Source organism: Rhincodon typus, unplaced genomic scaffold (assembly GCF_021869965.1).
Source record: "Rhincodon typus isolate 14 unplaced genomic scaffold, sRhiTyp1.1 hic_rhity00003708, whole genome shotgun sequence".
NCBI lineage: Eukaryota > Metazoa > Chordata > Chondrichthyes > Orectolobiformes > Rhincodontidae > Rhincodon > Rhincodon typus.
The window spans coordinates 14,334-14,969 of NW_025969346.1; the positions used below are offsets into that span (position 1 = coordinate 14,334).

Consider the following 636-nt stretch of genomic DNA (forward strand, 5'->3'; position numbering starts at 1 on the left):
GTGTGTGTGGAGGGGAGAGTGTGTGCGGAGGGGAGAGTGTGTGGGTGTTGGAGGGGAGTGTGTGTGGAGGGGAGAGTGTGTGCGGAGGGGAGAGTGTGTAGTGAGGGGAGTGTGTGTGGGTGTTGGAGGGGAGTGTGTGTGGAGGGGAGAGTGTGTAGTGAGGGGAGTGTGTGTGGAGGGGAGAGTGTGTGTTAGCCTCCAGCAGGTCAGGTTAACGTGTGCACCTTCTCTCTGTGCCTGACAGACGTTGCTGTTCCTGCCAATCTTCGTTGTGGGGTCCAGGACATGCCGATAGCGAGTGGCCCCTGAGCAGTTTCGATCAGCCTTCCCCCCTCCACCCTGAGTGACATTTTAACTGCAGGCTACAGACTAAGGCACACAGGATCATTGTGTTAAATATGTTGGGGGTCAAGCTGAGATTATCTCACAGTTTGTTCCAGTTCGGAAAGGAACATTTCTTCAAGGAATTTCACACTTAGCCAGACCTGAGCCTCGTCACATCAGGATATTGTCAAATTTGTTGATTGCTATTTTAAAATAAATTAACCACAGATCAAACATTACACATGGAGTAAACTAGACATAAAGCTCTCCTTACACTATCCCCATCAAACACTCCCAGGACAGGGACAGCAG

At 50.8% G+C, this 636-nt stretch overlaps 1 protein-coding gene across 1 annotated transcript in view; it reads left to right on the forward strand.

Moving 5' to 3' along the window:
• The window catches only part of LOC109925668 (persulfide dioxygenase ETHE1, mitochondrial-like), a 5,922-nt gene extending 5,359 nt beyond the window's left edge, over positions 1 to 563 (forward strand). Inside the window, exon 6 of the mRNA XM_048593738.1 lies at positions 245 to 563. Coding sequence (XP_048449695.1) covers positions 245 to 309 — 65 coding nt within the window. The 3' untranslated portion in view covers positions 310 to 563. The remainder of the gene's footprint in view (positions 1 to 244) is intronic.
• Positions 564 to 636: the final 73 nt, after the last annotated feature.